A 21,507-nucleotide genomic window follows, 5' to 3' on the forward strand; every position below is an offset into this window, starting at 1 on the left:
CTAGAAAACTTACTAGGGCACATGATGGATTCTTCATAACTTTAAGACTTTAAATCAGGACGGAAAGTCACTTGAAAAATATGCTGTAACACAAAGAAATGTAACAGTTTGAGGTAGATAAGAATATTCATGCATATCCTGCTTGTGTTACCGGAGTGTTACATTTTTAAGATAGAAATGGCAAATAGCAACACAGGCACAGGGTAGATACTGAGCAAATAAAGTCTGCTCACTGTATCCTGGTTTATCACATCAGCCAGGCCTGATGGGGCTTAACGTCATCTTAGTTATTTGGTGCATAGAGGCAAAGAGGCAGAGGCAGGACAAAACAGTCACAATCATAAGGAGCCTTCCTCTTGTTCATTAGAGACATCACGGCTCCCTGCAATTGTTTTATAAAGCTCATAGTATTTTATTTACCAAAGGCAGGCACAAAATTCCTTTCATGTCAGGAACCTCACACAACACCAAGGACAATTCTGTGGTAACGAGGCAGTGTGAATCTGGCTCTTAGGGAGATCCAGACTAGAGGATACTACGTCTACCACTTACTGACTTCTATCTGATAGTTGCTGAGCAATTCACTACGAAGTAGAAATGTCTGTGCTTATTAAACCTGCTGATGTAACGGAATTAAGTAGGTTCTGTGATTATTGACTTCCAGGAGAGTCTGAGTTTTATAACTGTGTTTTCTTAAAAAAGCACATTTTAGGGAATAATCTGTTATTTTCATCTCCATGTAGAAGGCATTTCATGTGTTTAACCACAGGAAAATAATGGCTTTGGAACAGAGTTAATCACAGGAGGGGGAAAAAATATGAAAAATTAGTGGAAAATTTGTGTAAACGGAGGGGGAAGCATTACTTTCTGTGGTTTTTAAGATTTTCAAAAACTAATTCATTTACTGTATTTGCAAAGGGATGAAAAAATAGAAACCAAACAAACAGACTTCTTGTACTCATCTCCTTCTGGACAGGTATTAATAAATAATACATTAATTTTTCCATTTTTAGGGAAGTCTTTTTTGTAACATTGTCTCTTCCTGCAGAAGAATACAAATAATAATTCAGATACAAAACAGGTTTACTGTGTACATAGATGATGGTAATTGAAAGCCACTACATATGGTTCTGTCTGTTAAATGATACTTAGGAAAAGAGTAGCTGCAGTTTAAATGGTACTTCCAAAGACAGGATCTGTGTTTTGCCATTGAACAGATTAAAAGAATCAAAGTTGCCTGTCCCTATGGTTATGATCCAGCTAAATACCTGATCATTTTTGCCTTACAGCACGGCTTTAATTCAGTATACAAGCGCTTACTTAGACTGAGCAACTGCTCAATGCTTTGTTTTCTTTTTGTTCAGAGAAGGGCTTGAGTAACAGTAAGAAAGATGTGGGACTGGCTACACTGAAAACATTCATTTCCTCATGGGCTTTTCTATGGCGCTTGCAATGTAGAAGCCAATTTGTTTCAAACACCCTGGTCAAGTGACAGAACATTATTGTTCCCATTACAGAAATCTGGATCTAAATTGTGAAGGATTACAGTAACTCCATGTTTTGTCTGCCCAATTTGAGATGTCCCAAACCTTAATTTCAGGATATACAGCATTACGTATAGCTCATGGCATTACATATAGGCCTTCATATATTCAGAATATATCCTTCACTGACTTAGTGGTACCTGTGAGTAGCCAGCACTTCAGCAAATTAGACACCAGAGTTCCAAGACAGATTGGTCCTTAAAGCCACTTACACAATTAAAAATACATTTTAGAGTTCATCAATGTGGAAAGTAAATAACTAACAAAAAAGTGAGCCAGCAATACTTATTTAATGATGCTTTTATTTTACAGGATACAAAATTTTTTTTTTTTAAGTACTCAACAGAAATTAAAGTGCTTAATTTTTACAATTCCCCAACTCCTACCTTATGCCCAAATATACATATATTACAGAAAATATATACAGTATCTGCAAATATTTTACATTCATATATTTCTTGACCATAAAAATTACCACTTAGATTTGCACAACTTACAATGGCATTTAAATTTCACGTTTTTAATATTCTTCAGTTTATTGCAAAACCAGAACAAATTTACAGCTCTTCAAAATATTAGTATTTTTACAAACAAAAAATATGTTTTCTCAAATTAAAACCAGAAGTAATGCTTCCATAATGAAGGGGAATTACAGTGCATAGCCTACAATTCTGATGTCACACACTACATCTGATCCAGCTCCCACTACAATTAAAGTATTAATCCTCCTTGAGGGCTGCAGAATGGAGAATATATGAGTAGAAAATGCAAAATTTCTATTGCAAATTCCCTGTATGCAACAAATTTGCCTTTCTTAATAATACTAGGGCGCATACATGCAAAAGCACTTTGACACAGTTCCCTCCTTTTCTGTAAAAATTCACCATAAATAGTTAATGAATCTACAAGGATGAACTATAAACTGAAGTAGGTTGGTGTTACACACTGGCTGAAAACATGTTTTATTCATAGAAATCTGCTTGAAGATTTTAGTAGAGAAAAAACACAGTCTACATTCACTTGCGCTAGGAAGAGGAAGGGATGAAAGTGGAATGCCATGGATAAGTTTGGGGATAAATTTAATCAAGAGGTTTTACAGAAAGCAGACTGAATGCCTTACTGAATTTTAGCTTATTTTTTAAATTAGTTGGAAATAGTAAACACGCTACAAAAGTAGGTCCACTTCTGTTGATTTTTTACTCCTGAAAAGTATACTCAACATTGTCAATATAGATTATATTTTAAATGCATCACAGTGTATTTTTGATTGTAAAATACTGCCATACTGCCCAAAGCAGGTCATCTGTATATTATAATAGTCTCAAATATATACATATGCATTAAGTTACCATTATGTTCTATTACAGGAGAAAGATTTAGGAAACAATTTGACTAGCAGATTAAAAGTCCTATCCAAAGGATATACTTCACTACAGTCCTATGGGTCAGAATCAGCTAGGTAAATTCCTCGTACCAATAGGGCACAGACTGGAGGAAAAACATAACTCCATATATTTCATTTTAGCTTTCAAATACAACAGTACACTACAAACCAAGACTGACCTCGTATCACTAATGGATTTATTTGAAGGACAGTCAACAAATCAATTCTCTCTCCAATCATTTATTTGTTTTCAGATGATACATTTCCAGCTGTTTACACTCACCCCTTTATCAATTATGTCCAGCTGAAACTGGTCCAAAGTTCAGCTGAGCACTGTGATTCCAGATGAGACAGTAAGTCAACTGGTCTTAATTTGGAGAGATCTCGATTTTCTGCAAATGTCTTTACATAATATAAGGCAGATCCTACATGAATTTAAATCATTGCAGCTATAGTAGCTCTAACAGGGCTATGCCAGTTTACACCAGGTCAAGACCTCTAAATATTTTTTTACAGAGAAAGCTCCATTTTTATTGCTTAGAATTGCTTGTACATGGAATGTTTGTTTTTCTTGAAAGTCCTTCCTTTAATACAAGAAACTCCAAAAATTGGAGTCTCAGAAAAAGCTGGGCTATTGCTTCTGAAATTCTCCCTTTGTTCATTTAATTTATCTTGGTCTCGAAATGAAGAGCTGACCAGTTTTCATACCAGCTATGTAGTTACAACTAGAAAAAAACCACCACCACCACCCCAAGAACCTGTGAAGTGTTTTTGCATCTTTCCCACTGACAAATACATATATATACATATGCGTGTATATATTCATACATATATATATATTTTTTTTTCCTGACTCCACTTGGAACTCTTTAGACCATATCTATTCTATAACTTCTTCTAAAGCTTACGCATGTGGTGGTGGTTTGTCCTACATTTAATCAGTGAATCAGCTTCGTGCATTTTTTTTTAAACTGTCCTACAAAAGGGATTTAGAATCTTTGAAGAGATATATAAAGAGATATATAACTTTGATTTTTTTTTATAAAATGGTGTCATTATGTTTTACATGCTTTTAAAGTAGTTTAATATTCTACTCCAAAGAGAAGAGAATATTTGCTGTTCTCAAGATTTATTTTGCACACCAAAAATGAAATATCTTTTGGAGTGAACAGAACTACTCAAAGTAAAGGGGTTTGAAACTATTAGATGCTAGAGATTTTACAGCAGTTCCTCAGCCAAGTAGGAGTACCTGATATGAGAAAACAATTTTTGAAGATTTGGAAGAATGGTACAGACATGCTGATGTCAAGGTACACTATATTTCTACTCTTAGGGAAAAAATATTAAGTCATATTGAAATATATATTAATATGTTTCAAACAAACATCAGGATAAAATTAAGCCATTATCCTGTTTGAACATGGACAAAAATGCACAAAATTAAGTTTGATCAGCTTTAAATTGCACAGAAGAGAGTGATTATTGTTTAAAGTGAGAAACAAGCATTTCTTGAACACAGGAATCACAAAGCTTAAATAATGCAGCAGAGCCATTCACGTATGTTCATATATTATGAATGAATGCTCAGTTATAGTTTATTCCCTACACACCCAGCTTTATGCTAGCAAAATTAATGCTTTCTTTAGAGTTTAACAGCTGAAATGAGAACAACGTATACCATGTTAGAATTATGATTTTAATCCAGCACTTGGCTGTTTTAGTAATGATAATTAAGCCATAGCAGCTATTACTTTGAACTTGTCCCTTTGCAGTAATAATTGAAAATTTAAAACTAAAGAAAAAGTTTTGGATGCTGTATGTGGGTTAGTCTGTGGAGAATGGAGTAAAACACTTAGAGGGGTGCTTAAATCTAGAAGCAACTTCTCCATCTTCTGTATTTCCTTTAAAATTGGTGGTATACACTTTTCCTACAAAATACACATAGAACCATACATTTGAGTATCGTTACATTCTGACTCAGAGGAGAACAATTCTGAGCATGCAATTAATTATGAGAACATGAAATAAATCTCACTAGGGTAAATAAAATACCCTGCTATATAAACTTTAATAGCTGAAAGCAAACATGAGGCTAATGTCCAAATAAATAACTCCTAACGTTAGTTTTATCCCAAACCATTTATGCCCACCTACAGGGCTTCATTTGAGAGACGCTGAAACCAATCAAGCAGCCTCAGATTCTGCTCAGTACCACCATAGCAATAAGGTAGCCCAAAAGTTGCTGCTTCTTAGTTTTCGCTAATCATTTAGCTGGAACAGGTCTTCCTACTTGGCTCAGAAGGAAGTTGGCAAGAGCTTAGAAACATAATGTGCTACATGATTGCAGTCATACCATCACATTATTTTGAATATAGCTCAATCCATCTAATTTAGGGTCTTCCTTAAGGCAACTTATCCTCTTACATTGAACTAGTTGAATGTGGGAAGCAAAGTTATAATACATTAGGATGTAGTAAGAAGGCCCTGCAGAGCCCACAGGTGTATTTGAGGATCTTTTAGAAGATGCCCACTTTCAGGAGATGGCCATGGAAAAATAATACAGCCATAAACATAATGTTCTTGCTTACCTGAATGTTCCCCCATCCCTAACCAAGGTGTACACATGACACATCATAACAGCTGGGGAGACCCAGATGCAGATTGTTTGTACCCACCAGCATGAATCAAAAAGGGCTTGAGCTGCCTATAGCTAAAGGTAAATATAAGCTTGCTGTAGAAGTAACTCATACTCAGAGAATTACAGAAGAGCTTGCATATCAGATAACATTAAAGTAATACCAACCTGGGTTACATGCAGAATAATCTAGACACACGGAACACCCAGGGAAAAATTCAGAACTACCACCTACAGTGTCAGTTGTGGAGTTCCTACTCTACAAAGCCATGTTCTTTTATTACCAACGCTAGCGTAAAGCTTTGAGGTCTAAAGGCCATGGTAGATTTTGGATTTGTGTGAGTGAGAGCAAAACCCAGCCCACTAACATTAAGTTGCATGGAATTTGTAGAAGAGAACAACAGACTCTTTGCACTCAGGTACACACAACACTAAAAAAGGAGGTGACTGCTAAATAAATGGAGTAACTTTTCAAGTGTCACAAAAAGAATAAAGTGGGAGTTTAGTGAATGCTTTGTTTTGAAAACTCATTATAAAAAGGGTCCAGTTTAAGTCTGCCCTAGTGTTACTTACAAAACTGGACTTTACCTGAACTGTTTAGCTTGAGATGTTCTAAAATCAGCAGTTATATTTGAGAAGTAAGATTGCTGAATATTTTCATGAAAAGTTGATTGTAGAAGTTAAATATTTTCCTTCCTTTGAGGAGTGAGAAAAAAAAAGATGGAAACAATTTCAATTATCTACCTGACAGTCAATCACTACCTCTGTATTTACTGTATTTCATCCAAGGATGTTACAGTGAAAATTCTGAACTGGGGAAGTCATTTGCCTCTACATATAAAAAGCCTAATAAGAATGGAAGTTCACAATGGACTTAAAATCATAAGGCCCACAAGTCTCTATTCCCAGAAGTGGAATGCAAATAAGGTCTGTTAATGCAACTTGAGATTTGCAGGCTCGGACTTCATACTAGAATTCATATAAAGCAGGCTCCACATTACAACAATAATCCTTGAAAATTATTGTCATAAATAAGTATTGCAATATCTAGCCCTCTGCAAAAGTTAAAATATTTTTGAAAGTTCAAAATGTTCCAATAACCATAATAGCAAAACTACATGAACCGAGAAGATTACCAGAATTTGTTCACTTTCTCAAACCACATACTGCTTTTTAGTAATGGACTACTGCACTCTTAAAAGGTAACAGTGATAGAACACTGAAGAAAAGCGACTACTCTTTTAAACACAACTGGAACTTACTTGCCCATTGCATGCCACTTCAGTTACTGCTGTCTTTTTAATGCATAAAAATATCAAGATCATTACATGTCAGCTATTAAAACAAATCACTGAACAGTATTTGTTAATTTAGGACTCTGCTTAATTTCAAATAGAAAACATGCTTTTAAATAAATTATTTACTAATAGGAACCCAGTATCATGAAATCAAAGCAAAAATCAAGTATTGTACATTTTTAATACTGTACATATATTATATAGTTTTTCATATTTTAGATATTCTAGATTGAAAATCATTAGATTGTGTTCTTGATCAATTGAAACTTTAAAAGCCAATACACATGTAAAAGCAATTTGCAATACTTTAATTAAAAAAAGAAACAAATGAATACGACATATGTACAGCTCTGCGGAATTAGATCTATAAATTACATACATTAAACCAAACTGTCCCTGCATATTTAACTACAGATCTATTTTGGTAATGTGGAGGTATATCTTTTATCCTGTTGCAAGTCCTAACATGTAAGTAGGAAGCGTCAATATTTTCATTCTTCGTGAAAGTAGCAAACTTTAATCAAATAGCAATTGGAATTTTCAAAAAAATTTGCATCACGACAAACAAGTAGTACGCTAAGGTTAGAAGGTATTTTTAATAGCATTCACATTTTTTAAAAAGTCTCCAAAATGGACCTGTACATCACCTTTATTGACAGAACATAAATATAAGAAAAAGATCCCTAAAAAGACCAGAATTTTTCCCAAACATAAAGTGCTAAGATGTGTATGGTAGTTATAAGGTTTTTTTTTTTTTGATTGAGCAAAGGAAGGTTAACGCAAAGAAGTTAACCACAAATTCAATTGAAATCTTTTAAAATACCATATGCTCTTGAGCTTCAGCATTCAGATTTTTTAGAAGATTCAGGCTGCTCTTCTAAATTCACCTGCAGTTCATTTTGACATTCTGGTGTCTCACCTTTGACAGCTAAATGGATAACTTTTAGCCATTTCTGTTTTAGTTCCTCATTGTCCGCAGCAAAGCTATGTACAGATTTAGACTGGGTCAGTTTGAAGCTGTGTGGGAGGTCAGCACTTCTTGGAGTGTCATCTACTGTATAGCCCAGAAGTGGAATTGTAGCCAGAGCTCTAACATCCTGAAAAGAAGGAATAATTCCTCATTTAAAAAAAAGAACAACCTACTTATCTGCCTGCTACATTTGGTTTACTGTATAGGTTTGTAAAAACTTGTTTTTTTTTCTCCATTCCCAAGCTATTTGACTTCTCTTCCTCAGGTGTCAATGACAAGTAATTATTAAAATCTTTTCATTTTCCTCTTCACATACCTGTGGAGCACCATACATGTACAGCACAAGAGCTTCCTGTTTAGGTATAACACACCATGCTTTCTGCCAGGGCTTTGATTTTTCCATATATTGAAGAAAGCTACATATGACACTATTTCCGGAGACTTCAGCAGATTCAATCTAGGAGACAGTACAAAGCATAAAAAAGAAAATAAACTTTTCTTAAATAAAGACTAAGAATGCACAAAACAGCAAAGCTGAAATACAACACCACTCTTACCAAATCTTGGTTAACATCTACATAAGAGCTTGGGCAAATACACAATTAAGATGATGAAGGACTGGATTTGTGAAGAATATTTATAAATTACATACATACAGTCTTAACACACGTGCAATCTGCTCCTTCATACACCGGTATTTTTGGATTATATGCTTCTAGATCACTCCAGATGTCATTCTGCCACCACAGATGGCCAGCCATTCTCTATAGCTTAGCATCTGTAACAATGTCTTATTTCTAAGGTAACCTGATGTTAGGCATTCAAGTGCTACTAACTATCCAACGTGACAACTACTCTATTTCACCAGTCAAAATATTATGACAGAATAAAATGCAAACACATTTCTAACGATAACATAAGAACGCAATCACTAATTCTAGAGAAAAGATGAGGTGAATTGCTTAAAATTGGAAGACAGAATGACATGCTACTGAGGTTAAATAGTGATCCTGAGAAGAACAGAAAGAACACAAGACGATTCTGTGTTTGAATTTTCTTGACATGAATTTTTTCCAGTAGTAGTGCTGGCTGGATGCTGCCACAGGATAGCCAACCACTCTGTTTTGAGATCCATCATGCAGATGGATGTTTCTAAGGGGCTCTGTTGCTCTCCAGCTACCTTATTAAAGTCACCACGCCAAGAAACAGCTTTTTGGCTCTAAGATAAGCTGATTGAATCCTGTGCTCTTTACTCTTTCTCATCTAACATATTAAGCCTTTGTCAAAAGCTTGGAGGAAAGCTCATGTTTCAGAGAAGCAAGTGTTTCATATGGGGATCATTTTTTAAACTTACGCATTTGTAATATCTGATGGAGGCAAGCCACTATGCATTATGAATTGTATATGGAATTACAATCTGTTTCTTATTTTTTCTGTCAGTATTCACCTCAAGGGCCAATCTGTCTTTACTGCACCCCCAAGATAAACATATGTGTACGTATTCACAGATTTACAGTAAAATTTCTCTGCTCTAAATCAGGTATTTAAAAGGGGCCTAAAAAGGGAGATTTAAGAAAAGTCAAGGTTGATTGCAATTTAAAGATGCCTACTTCCCCTCACCCCGATCATAAGAGAAATATAGGTATCTAAGCTCGTATTGGTCCCTCAAGTTTTTAGGTGTTAAAAGCTAAGAGTAACTTGGTGACTTAAAGGGGTACAGTTGTATACACTGATCAAAACAGTATCCTACTTAGACTCTAGATAGTGAAATTCCTCCCAATGTCCTCTCTCCAGTCCCCAACTCTTTAAGTTTAGTGTATGTTTTCAAGAATAATTGATCATAGTAGCAGTGTTTTTTGTTGCTATGGTGGCTTCAGCATAGAAGGAAAAAAAACAGGATTTATAAGAAAGGGAATATTTTATCACATTAGCTAATGTAATTGGAAAAAAGCAAACCACTTCTAAGGCTCGTAATTCCTACTTCAAAAAAAGATTTAAGAAATAAAGTAGTATTATGAAAGATGAATGGAAAAACAGAATCCATTGGATGGGCTGACCTTGGTCCATTTATTATTCCCATTTATTTCTAAAGTAGAAAAAAAGTCCCACAAAAATCCTACCATTTTTCATCTACTGATGAGCCCAGACTATTTGCAACAATGCACATTTGGTATTTTTAAAATGACATACCTCCAAGATGCCTTTCTTCTTCTTTTCTTCACTATCTGTACAACCTATTATAACATGATAGCAGTCCTTACAGACTTTGTTCAATTTATTGCCATCATATTCGAGATGAGCCTTATAATCAGAACATTTCCAGCAAACCACCTTAAAAACAAAAAAAGGTAAGCAAATTTATAAAATAGAATTTAATTAAAATTTATTTTTTATATTTATTAACATATTCTTTAATTATACAGACCAAGAAAGATAACTACTTTATGACACTCTTATGTCCATCATGACTTAAATGAAAATCATGATTTTCTCAAATTCGTGCCACTGTTTCTTAACTAGAAGTGTTTTTTACTATTTTAACTGGTGGAAATTTTGTATCTTACACAAACCACATTAGGCTTTCGATTAGGTCTGTAGGTTAAAGTTAGGAATAGAATTAGAACATAGCATATGCCATGACGCAGGAAGAAAATCTTTCAGTTTTTCTAAAGGCCAACGTCGAAAGGTACACTTACCTTTTTGTTTCCTACGTAATCCCAGAAATGTATAATTGAAAGATAAAATTTTAATTCCATCAGAAATGGCCAACTTTTTAACCTGCTAATAAAAACTAAATTCACGGTTTCAGAACCTGTTGATTAGTACACAGAATAATTAAGCCAGTTTCACACTGTTGATTTTTCTTTTTGCAAAATATATAAGAAAGCTGAAATGCTAAGAAGGTCTGAGAAAGTTCTTCCCTTAGAATTATTTTTCCACAGGAACATTCTTTCAGGTGAAAGAGATGCCCTGCATGAAAAACATAAGCGTAGCTATTTCATGAAAGAAAGGTAGACAAGTAGACTGGAACCACTTGGACATCTAAACAAAATCTTATTGTGGACCGGGGATTTGTAGTACTGATTTAGATCACTACCTTCAAACAATATCTCTAGAGAATATGAGTTAAGTATCTCCAATTATTAACTTCTGGAAAGACACCATCACTGACCCAAATTAATTCCCATGAAACAACATTTTAAAATTAAAATGGAAGGAGATGTGATAGAACACAATAGAGGGAAGTAGTTAGGAATCCAAATTGCCAGAAGGAAAAAAAGGGAAAGGTATGACCTTAAGAATAATGGAGGATTTTAAAGACAGAAAAATCTGAACAAAACATATGACAACTGAATTAGCAATAATTCAGAGCTTCTGAAAAAGTCTCTAGTGTTCTGCAAAGCCCAAAAGCAGAGTTGGGAATGCTGTAAGGACATAACCTTTCACACCATATATCACATTTCATTAGAAAGAAGTCATACCAGGTAACCAGTGAGACAAAAGTGAAAGCTGGGCTGCACTACCATCTACTGGAGAAAGGCAATAGCTGCTTGGTGGCAAGAAAAGGAAGCACAGTATATATATGGCTCTATCGCCATTAACTTCTGAAAACTCTCAAGTCAGATCACTATTTCATGGTCACTTAAAGGTGGCATACGTCATTGTACCATCACATGCTGAAAACAACAGTCACGCTCTCTTCCCATCCCAGCCCGCTTTTTCCCTGATGCTTCACATATGTTGACACATCTATACACTGAGCCCAGCTGGGAACAGATCCAGGTTAATCCCACAAAAAAGGATGAACCACATGGCTTCATGGTCTCCTTGCAAAGAGGAGAGGGGGTGATCAAATGGGAGCAGGGAGCAGCCAGTGCTGTCAGGGATAATGCTGGCTTATGCTAGTTTGACATGGTCTTGCAACCATGAGATCAGTGAGGTCAGACTGGCCAGTCTGGAAACTGTGTAGTTTGTCCAGGTGTTTGGGACTCTTTACACAAATATGCATCTTCCGCTACTGCAAATTACTTCCTGATTTACCACAGGTTTTGCCAGCCAAACCAGACAGAGGACCCCACTGTGGTTTGCTATACACAGCTCCTTTGCAGCCATAAGCTCAGCAAACTGCAGCATAACAAGCAGCCAGCAGAAGGCAGCTATGTGCTTAGACCCCTCCAGGGCCTGCTCACAAGCTACAGCAGCTGGGGTTTTGCACTTACATGTCCGCACGCTCGACAGTGGTGCCTTCTCCTCGTCAGTGCATTGAAGGGCTCTTTGCATTTCATGCACATGGTTACTTCATTGTCGCGTATCCACCTTGGTGCTCTCTTCCCAAGCTCAGCGTTCTGGGGGGAGGAGGGAGAGGACAAGAAAAAGAGCCAGTTGTTCAGTATTTTCAATAGAGAAAATAATTATTCTCTTCCTCTAGAAAGGAAATGGCAAAGTGCAGCTCAAGATGCATTTTGAAATCTATGCAAGAAATAACAAAGAACCCAGTCAAAAATCATTACACACCACTGAAAGAGTACTCTATTATGCATTTCAGGAAAAAGAGGCCTGTTATTAAGATTTGGCATTATGACGAAAAATAGTTACTAACAAGATGACTGCTTTGCAGTTCCTCTGCTATGAGGATGATGACCTTGAAAAAGAAGTTTCCACCAAACTTTTGCGATATACTACTTCCAGTTATATAAGAACAAAATGGGTACTAAGAAGGTTACAATGGTATGATAACAACTTACAGAAACTTCAGCAGGCATATCTTCATATTCTTTAGCAATAGCATTTCTGAAGGTTTCATTCCTCTGCTGAAAAGCTTCTATAGTGTTCTGAAGTGCCTAGGGAAAGAATGGAGAAACTCCTCAAACATACTACATTTACAACAGACTGTCTACATTCTGACCATTTAGTGATTAACAGAGGGAAGCCACAGCCAGAAAATATGAATATTACTTTTTGATTGCTTCAGTGAAAATGCATTTAAAGAATAGAGTTAAGAATGTAGATAAATTTACCTTTATCCATTCTTCCTTATCTTGTTCAGAACTAAAAGAAACATTTGACACATTAGTCCAAAGCTAGTTCAGGAAACATTATCTCACTATCAACAACTTGCTGCAAAAGCCACGGTTCTGAACCAATTCTCATGTACACAAAGTAAAACACTAGTGCTCATTAACTGTCTATCAGAAATAAAAATAAATAAATTAAAAGCATGACTTCAGGTTTCACAAGTCTCCAATCACTAAGCACTGAATTCACGTTGAAAGATAAATGCAAATGCACTTAAAAGTAGTAATAATATTTTCACTGTCAGACATTTTTTGAGAATAGTATAGAAAAGAAAGGAGGACATCTCATAATTTAGGTGCAGGTGCTTTCTTCTTCCCTCATTTCATAAACTACTAAGTTCACATACTGACACCCATTTCTCCTGTGCCTCTCTCAAATCTTCCTCTCTCCCCAACAGAAATTATTTCCTTATTGCTGTTTTTAGCTGTTTAAATTTTTTGATAGTGGCAAGAAGAGTATCCAATTAAAACAAGGAAAACTCTGCTTTAGTATTTATTATAAACCAAACAGCAAGATTTTCCCTTTTATGCATTAGGGCAGATATGGATGATTTATCAATAAGTACATGAGGTATTTATAGATAAGACAGCGATGAGAAGTCAAGTATTTTCTATTCGGATCTTGTATGACAGATTTATCTTTAGAATATATCACTAGGACTTCAACATTCAAATCTTTAGGAAAGCACCTTATACTACAAGTAACAGTACTGTTTCACTCTACCAGTCAATGCTGGTAACAAACACAGTTTATCTGTAAACTTTAAATCAGGAATATGAGAACTAGCATGACAGTATATCTGGCTCTCTATTCAAATAGGGGGATACTTTCAATAATGTGAAAAAAATCTGACGTGCAAAATTTTATTTCTCTACAGATTGCTGAGAAGGATGTAAAAGCAAACTCTTACAATACCTCAATAAAAATGTCTTCTCAAATGTTGTTTTGCAATATTACAGCAACTTGTAATAAAATTATAATCCTAAATACCTGTTTCCCCTTCCCATCTGCCATCTGTATCTGAGGCAGAAAAAACTTGTGAAATACCTACCCTACCAACTTACATAAAAAACAACTGAGTTGTTAAACATCATACAAAATCAGCAGTCTCTTAAAGAAGTTATCTACCAGCTATTTAAAACCACTAGCTGAAAATACTCTCGAAAGACATTCTGAAAAAAATAAATAAATAGAAGTATCCCAGTAAAGAAGACCCCAAGGAGAAACTAAACGTTGCAACAAAGTTAATACCAGCTCATGAATTAAGACCATTAAGGTATAGGTTGCATTAAATACTCATGCATTAACCAGGATTATTCTAATCTAATTAAGTAAGATTTAGCTTGATACTTACTCCTTCAAAACTTTGAACAGACTTAATGTATTCCAAAAAAGTTCATAAAATAAAACCTGAATACATGTTCTTCTCACACCTAAATAAACTAATGCAATACCCTTTAAAGTAATGATAATTCCGGAAAGTTTATAAAATAAACTTTTTTTGTGTGATGTTTTCCTCCAATTACAAAGTTATTTACAAATGGTACAGCGAGATGCCATCTTTCCCCATTGAAATGGACGTGTGGCAAAACAGCTCGCCAAATACTTGGCAAAACATCATACAGCAATTTCTAGTAGTGACTGATAGCCCAAAACATGTCCAAGAAGTTTTGCAGACCTTAACGTAAAGCTTTTTCTGTCATTTTCCAAAGTATGTATATATTATTACATATAATTTCAAATTCAATCATAGTGTGTTTAAATTTTTGTATGCTGTTACATTTCTGCTACTCTCATTAAATATTGTAATTTTTTTTCCATAAAGAAAAATAGCTTGCAAGCCCTTGCTTATCCCCAAATACATGCTTTCACCACAGAACTACATCCACCACAGACATCTTTGTGCTTATTTAATCCTTGCCTCTCTGTAATGAAATCTTAACTGCTGAGAGCAGGGTCTTAAAGCAGGTCCAGCAGGAGAGGTGGAGATAAAAGTGCACCCTACTTTTATTTGAAGTGGGCTGGTCTTGACATGAAAAGCTGAATCTAGACAACCCAAAAAGAAGCAACAGAAGATAACCCAGCAGCAAGAGGATAAAAGGACTAATAAGGACAGCAGAAAAATACCATTCAGAAGAGTGCAAATGGAGGAAAGGATCCAAGAACTAAATGAAGAACTTCCTTCCAAGGTGAAGGTGATACCTAGGACCAGGGGGAAAAAAAAGCAGACTGGAAGGAGGCCTAAGGAACAGAGGAAAGCCCGTGCTTTCCACTTCTTCCACTGTAGACAGCTACATTCTGTGGACTTATCTCCACCGGAGTGGGGGGAGAGTTTTTTGGGTGGAAGTGCCCTCAGGTGAACAGAGCCATCGGTACCGAGGTAGTTCAGGTACCAGAAGCAGCAGTGCTGCCCGGACTCACACACACAGTTTCCCAGAGCACTTGATTAACTTGGCTGGATTGCGTTGGCAGCAGCTAGGTGCGCTGCTTGCAGTTTTCCAGCCAGCTCCATTCACAGCCATCTTAGGTATTTCTGCAAGGCAACGCACTACACATTGTAGGTGTATCTTATATTCCAAGAGATTCTGTGCCACTAACTCATTAATAAATAAATAAATAAGCAGTGATAATTTATCCTTTGAAAATAGCAGCCTGGGCTATTTTCAAAGCATTGATATTAAGATGAAACCCATCCTATCTGTCTCCAAATCTGTCAGTCCAATCTTGTGTTTGCATACATTTAATCCTCCAAAAACTAGATAACAGACTTCCCTTACCTGGCCTGCAACTCCAGTGTTCGCTCTTTTCCAGACACTTGAAAAGTGTGTGGATATTCCTCATTATGAGTCTCTATAATCTTCATACCATCTATGCCAACTCTGGTTCGAACTGAGAATTTTGATCCTACCAAGCTGAATTTGGGGACGCAGTAGAGCAACATGTTGTTAAACTGGGGGGAAAAAAAAGCATATGGCTTTGCATTAACAAAAACACAGATACAGCCACAGTTTCTACTGAGTTGGACAATATCACAAAGCTAAACTCAGCGGGTGAGAAAGCAGATTCTGTTCTGCTCAGTTGATAGACAAGAAAACCAAAGCTGAAATTCAGGACAAGTTATTTTTCTTATTTGTTCCTGAGTTTTAGAAATAAAATTAAAGGTCCGTCTCAATGCATGTAAGGATAGTTGTTCTATATATACAGCAGTCTTCCTAACATTTATTATCAACTACAGAGTTGATATTTTAGTGGATATTTTGATATTAGAGTTGATATTAGAGTGGATATTTTGTAACACTGTAAATCTCTTGTTAAAAGAATTCTCATGTCTCAATTCTGTAGAAACTATTCTGAACTGCAGAATAAAAACTTTTTTGTGCAGTGTATACATTGATATTTACCCTGCACCAAAAGCACTTGGCTTTGTAGGAATTGTAACTACTATTATTTGAGGGGATTATCTTCACGATATTTATTCCAAAAAACAAAAAAAACCTATCTTATGTTTTATTTTTATTGAAACCTTCAAAATTAGAGGAAAAAAATACACAGGCAGGACAAAGATATATTCCTTTCTTAAAATTAGATTTTTAAATAACATTTAAATGCCTATAGCCTCAGCCTGGAAGCAGTTATAAAATGAGCTCTACAGAGGTTAACACATTTTCTTACAATTAACTACTAAAAAGAGAAGCTCACTTCATTTAAATTGTATTTCATAGAAAAACTGTCTAGCCTATTGTCTAGTCTGTATCACAGATACAACACACTTGAACTTGTCACCTTTCATATAAAGTGCATGGCATTTTAATCAGCTGCCTAGCCCCATTCGAAGTCTAATGATTCAATCATTTCTTCTTTTATTTGAAGCACAGATAAATACAAATTCTGCCTCCATGATTCATTATTAGTAAAGAACTCAACAGGCCTCTATTAACTAGAAGATATGCAATGCTGAAGGCCCATGAGCAAAAATCAAAACTCGATACTAGCAGTTTTTAATGTATGGGAAGCAATGAACTATATCAAGCCTTTCGTAAGGGAGCTAGAGATTAAAAGTAAAACAAAAAAAGACCACATACAAAAAAAAAAGTCAGTGCACTACTGTAGTCTGTAAGTTCTAAGACAAGACACGGGCATCTGAAAAGAGGATGAGTTACCATAATACTGAGTTCTTACAGGGCCATGAGGCTCACTTGCACCCCAACACACACAACCTATCAGGACTAAAATCCTAAGCTTTTACATTTCAGGATCATGAGAAAGGCCCAGTTCTCACACTTCAGATCAGCATTTAAAGCCAGCAGCCAATTATTTAAGTGTTAGTTGCTGGACATTGGTCTGTGTATTTAAAACCATGTATTCTGTTCTAAGTGGTGTTCTGGAGACTGTCTACAAGCAGCAGAGAGTTTGCTTGAGCTCTAGTATCATCAGTGGAAAGGCTGCTCATTAACATCAACCAGAAGAGGATATCCCCTCTCTCTTAGGTAGTTCTTTGAAGTCTAGAAAAATATAAAGCCATTCCTGCAAATACAGGCCACCATACTTACTAAGAAAAGATATCGTTCTTGAGCAGATGTATTGCGAGCAGCGAGTTTAAGGATCTGTCCTTCTTTTATCAGCTCATTCGAAGGGTTGACAATGTCTTCCTCTTCTCCCAGCATCTCATATATCTCTAACAATTTCTTTAGGTTCTCCTTTTCAGTGAAAATACAGTTAGAAAACTTAATAACATAGAGATCTTTACCAGTGTTCAAATGAAATGTCTGGACCTTGTGCAAGCCTGAGGAATGTTAGCTTTGAAAAACATTTATGCTCAGTATATACAGTCAGCCATGCAGATTGATTGATCTAGTTGATATGTTAACAAATACTTTTAGAAATGTTATCTCCATGATAATTTTTAAAAATGCATTTATACATACAGCATACATTATTTCTTGTACAAAACATCTCACATACTTAGTGAAACACCAGTCATGCCAACCGCACACAGTAGAGAAACATTAACTACTCTTCACGAACATTATCTTTCCATTTACAGAAACAGATGCAACAAGGTCAAGAGTCCTATATGCTGTCAGCTAATTTAAGCCAGGAAAGGAACTTAGCTTGCCTGGTTTCCACTTGAGAGAGTTAGGTGCAACACCAAATTTTGTCTATCATTCCCAGGAGCTGTAAAAATACAGTAAGTAGCAGCAACCATTTGGACCCAGGAAAACAATTTTTGCCATTTTAGGGAAGATCTGCAATTCCCACTCCTGGCAAAATTCAACCAACAGAATTTCCTAGCTTTGCTAAATACTCAAATACAGTATTAAAAAATGAACAGGGAAACAAGAATTGCTTACCATTTTTCTTATTGCACTATTAGAGTGACTTGCTGCAGTGGATATAATTTCCAGGGATTCTAGATGGAAGAAAAAAAATATGAAAAACAAAACCCTGCATTTTTACATATTTATGTATTACATAGACAATTGGATCATTCTACAAAATGATGTTTGTAATTTTTATGTAAATTATATACTCAATACATTTCTTAAATTATCAGTCAAAAGTAACCAAGGTAAAGTGCAAAGCACAAGAAAGTCAGCTACCAAACTGAAATAATAATCTAGAAAGATCAGAAGGGAATTATTGCAGATTACTTTAAAGTGAGCTTCAATACTTAGAACCACATTTTTGTGATGTGAACACTCATAGTTCTCTCCCCTCTTTTCAGAAGGTAGTCCAGAACGTCAAACTATGTTTATTGTCAAAACAGCTCATATTACAAATATTTAGGAAAAGACTTTCAGTAACGAATTATTTCCAAAAATTATCTGGCAAGTAATTCTGAATGATGTGTGGGAATGATTGTTAACTGTTCTTGTGTAAACATAGAGAGGAAAACATTTAAAAAATGGGCTGGTTTTCTTTTCCCTACAGGAGCTTAAAAATACAATACTGAGCCTAGCTCCACTTTTTTTTTAAAAAAAACAAAGATCAGTTCCCTATAAAGAAAATCGCACTATACCCCATTTAAAACAAAAAGACATACATGTCATATGTGCATAAAGCACTATACCCCATTTAAAACAAAAAGACATACGTCATATGTGCATAAAGCAAAACAGAAAAGCAAAATAATCCAAACCCTCATGCAATTTCAAAACTAAAGCAAAATTATGTACTCCAAGAGAAGAATACTAAAGACAGTTTTTATACTAACTTCACCCATTTATCCAAAGAGATTTTTTTAAAATCCTACAACTTTGCTGAAGAAATTCTATCGTACTTTTCACAATGGCTTGGCTTTTTCACCTTATATTTCCTGAAAATAGCTTTAATTTATAGTATTCTCTTACTAATGTCTTATTATGATTATTTTAAATTCTAGAAAATATTTACTTTCAGCATCTTTCCAGTCTAGGGAATCCTGAGGCAATTTCCGTAGGTAGTCCTTTAGAAGCATCTCATAGCGTGGAATGCGTTGTACTGGTTCTAGCATGTGATGTTGCAATGTCAAATTTCCACACACTTTTTCTTTCTAAGAAATTGTAAATATACTTAAATGTAGTAGGCAAAAAATATTACTTTCCCAGGATACAATAAAATAAAAATTGTGATTGATGAAGCATAAATAATGTATTTTAAAACATGCATTATAGCCCTTCTGAAAGAAAACAGAAAGCTACTTTACCAAACCATATAATTAGAAATTCTTTCCTAAAAGTTATTGTAAAAAAAATTCTTTAAGTAACCAGTAGAATTCATAAATAGAAATCCCACCAGAAAAACCCTCCCAAACTCCAAAGTATTTGAACTTAGCTTTGTAGTAACTCAGAAAACAAGAGAACTAACAACTGAATTAGTAGGAGCAGCTCGCGACCATGTGTTAGCAGAAAGTCATTTTTCAAGGGGCTATAGAGTATATTTTATCTGTTATCTGATGAGGGAATGCCTTCAGTTTTATTCATAATGTAACCCCCCCAGAAGTATTTTAAGATACATATTCACTTCCACATTCTTAGATGGAATCACAAGGTTCCATTAAAATACATATAACCAGCATCCTTCGCTTAGAATCACAATAACCTATAGCACAGTAAAATTTAAGTAGAAGTATCTTACTCTTTTTCTAGATGCTAAGTCTGCAGTCAGAAGATAACATACCTGCCAATTTGCAGAGAAACCTACAGGGAGCACTAGAGGGAATAAAAAGCACTTTTGAAAAGAATGCTGCACTGCCACAACTGTTAAGCTTCATCTTTTGTGGCTCAGCATTTAGGATTGTACACTTACTTCCAAAGCTTAGTGTTCTGGATAACTGCACTGCTGTAAGCCAATACAATATTTACAAAATCAGTGCAAGGATCTACAGTTCTGCACTGATATATATATTTTTTTCCTCAAACAGTGTTTACTTTTGGTATCTATGACAAAATGTAGTATTTTTCAATCTCCTGTTTCAACCTTTATACTTTGGTCCTCTGGGTTGCAATGGAAAGCCTGGATTTGCATGTGGATTTGCATATGTATTTGTGTATGCAGGGAGAAGGAGAAGAAACAGAATACAGTATGAAGCGGACAGAAACAACCCCTAATTCTAAGAGATTTGATATTTAATTTTCTCTTCAATCTTTTTGTTCCCCCCACAAACATATACATTTTTACAAACGCTCATATTACTTGGAGCATGACATTACTCTCCCCATTACCTGAATGTCTTGAATAATGAACTTGAACACAGGTGACCGTTCAGTCCACATTTTCACCAATTCCATTGCGTTATCAAAATTCTTCACATACTCTCCATACATCTTGAGGAAAGGAGCTAACTTTTGCAGAATATCTCCAATTCTGGGGGTGGTGGTCCTGCAAAGTAAGAGGGCGGAATCTCAGAGCAAACAGGAAAGAAAAAAGTCACACAAGGTTATAAAACACTTCAGAGAGCTTTGTTTAATAGAGATCCTTTCCGTTTGGGATCACCTCATATAGAGTTCTAGCATAATGATTAAAACTGAGTGAAATGACCATGGAAAGATTGTTTGTATCCTCTTTGATGATCTATAATGCTTACAGGTCATGTAGAGCACTAAAGGAAGTGATCTATAATGAAAACCACAAAAGGCTTTTTTTTAAAAAACTCACCGTCATTTATTTCATTTACAGTTCCTTAAACTACATTACCTTCTTTTGACCATACTCCACCCTATAAACACCTAACTTGTGATTTTGTTTGAGGTCTAAATCCATACTATAAAGAGCTTCCTTTCCATGCCTTATATAAGTACAGGTATTTACAGCCTTTTATAATTATTATTGTAAATAATATATCTATTTTATATATAATATAAAAATATATATATTATACCTATGAAGCAGTGAGAATCCCTTGGATTCTAGCCTTTTGTGCTAACTTCCCCACAGCCTTCCCAATTATTGATAGCATCTTCCAACAAAACAGAATAGAAAAGACAAACTAACTGATGGAGGGGGGAGGACATGTGGAGAAGCTGCACCTCTTGATGCCCAGAAAGAAAGCAAGAACAGTACATATGCATCTCTTAGAAATGCAGTGTGAAATACGTGGTTCACATTTCATATTCAAGAAC

The 21,507-nt window shown here is 35.3% G+C and overlaps 1 protein-coding gene across 5 annotated transcripts in view; it reads right to left on the reverse strand.

Annotated features, from left to right (window-relative positions):
- Positions 1-1,826: 1,826 nt before the first annotated feature.
- Positions 1,827-21,507, reverse strand: part of FGD4 (FYVE, RhoGEF and PH domain containing 4) — a 119,119-nt gene continuing 99,438 nt past the window's right edge. For all 5 annotated transcript variants that reach the window (XM_026119742.2, XM_064514460.1, XM_064514453.1 and 2 more), the window contains exons 7-17: positions 20,611-20,767; positions 19,301-19,439; positions 18,259-18,317; positions 17,458-17,604; positions 15,685-15,857; positions 12,850-12,880; positions 12,577-12,672; positions 12,052-12,177; positions 10,022-10,162; positions 8,148-8,288; positions 1,827-7,958 (exon numbers count right to left, since the gene is read on the reverse strand). In XM_026119742.2, the coding sequence (XP_025975527.1) occupies positions 7,701-7,958; positions 8,148-8,288; positions 10,022-10,162; positions 12,052-12,177; positions 12,577-12,672; positions 12,850-12,880; positions 15,685-15,857; positions 17,458-17,604; positions 18,259-18,317; positions 19,301-19,439; positions 20,611-20,767 (1,468 nt within the window). In that variant the 3' untranslated portion in view covers positions 1,827-7,700. The remainder of the gene's footprint in view (positions 7,959-8,147; positions 8,289-10,021; positions 10,163-12,051; positions 12,178-12,576; positions 12,673-12,849; positions 12,881-15,684; positions 15,858-17,457; positions 17,605-18,258; positions 18,318-19,300; positions 19,440-20,610; positions 20,768-21,507) is intronic.

This window comes from Dromaius novaehollandiae, chromosome 1 (assembly GCF_036370855.1).
Source record: "Dromaius novaehollandiae isolate bDroNov1 chromosome 1, bDroNov1.hap1, whole genome shotgun sequence".
In the NCBI taxonomy this organism is placed as follows: domain Eukaryota; kingdom Metazoa; phylum Chordata; class Aves; order Casuariiformes; family Dromaiidae; genus Dromaius; species Dromaius novaehollandiae.